Source organism: Myotis brandtii, unplaced genomic scaffold, assembly GCF_000412655.1.
Source record: "Myotis brandtii unplaced genomic scaffold, ASM41265v1 scaffold181, whole genome shotgun sequence".
Taxonomy (NCBI): domain Eukaryota; kingdom Metazoa; phylum Chordata; class Mammalia; order Chiroptera; family Vespertilionidae; genus Myotis; species Myotis brandtii.
In genome coordinates this window covers 178,947-179,876 of record NW_005356712.1, presented here as the reverse complement: position 1 = coordinate 179,876, position 930 = coordinate 178,947, and the positions used below count along the sequence as shown (strand labels likewise).

General features: G+C 65.4%; 1 protein-coding gene across 4 annotated transcripts in view; it reads right to left on the bottom strand.

Annotated features, from left to right (window-relative positions):
* Positions 1–930, bottom strand: part of GRAMD1B (GRAM domain containing 1B) — an 81,523-nt gene that overhangs the window by 4,862 nt on the left and 75,731 nt on the right. For all 4 annotated transcript variants that reach the window (XM_014537659.1, XM_014537657.1, XM_014537656.1 and 1 more), the window contains one exon: positions 725–928. In XM_014537659.1, the coding sequence (XP_014393145.1) occupies positions 725–928 (204 nt within the window). The remainder of the gene's footprint in view (positions 1–724; positions 929–930) is intronic.

Here is a 930-nt window from a genome sequence, read left to right as displayed (position 1 = left end):
CCCGCACCGGAGGACGCAGCCTCGGCGGCCACTCCGCCCAGCTCCTGCCCCTCCTGTCCCGTCCGCTCTGAGGAACACCCAGGTGCGTGGGAGCGCCATGTGGAGACCCTGACTGGTGAGCTCCAAGGCCTCACAGCTGCAGGTCTCCATGCCTGAGGGAGACGTGAGGCTGGAAAGGCTGACGGAAGAGGGGACGCATCAAGGGCGTCTGCTACCCGGGAGGGCGGGTCCTTGGTGGGCCCATGGGGGCCGCCTGGACCCCGGACCTCGGCTGGGAAGTGGTCACTCTCTGGGGCTGAGCTCTGGCTGCCCCGGCGCATTTCCCGACCACCTGGGAACCGCACACTCGAGTCTGTCAGGTGCACGTGGTGCTCAGGCAGCGTGGGGCACCACCAAGGGCAGCTCTGCCCGGCCAAGCACACGGTGGGCCAGCAGGGCCGAGGAACTGACAGGGCAATGGCAATAGGAGGGCACAGAGCCTTATCGTTAACGGCTCCATGCAAATGACACACGGCCTCTATGCAAGTGCGCACATGCACAGGCACACGCGCACACATACACAGGCACACACACACACATGCACACACACGCACAGGCACACACGCACAGGCACACACACGCACAGGCACACACACACACAGACACACACAGACACACGCACGCATGCACAGGCACACACACACACACACAGGCACAGGCACAGGCACATGCACAGTGCACCCACCTGCCACATGCTTGGCCCTGCGGCCCACGTCCTCGTCAGTGGGCGTGGTGACGGGGCTCAGCACCTCCTCCAGGTGAGGCCCCCGCAGGTGGGCGTGGGGGCGCTTCCTCCGCCGCACGGCCGGGGCTTTGCTGGCCTTCTCTTTGGGAGACTGTCTGTGCGTCTCAGCCAGGTAGCTGCTCTCCATCTTGGTCAGCTCGCTCTCT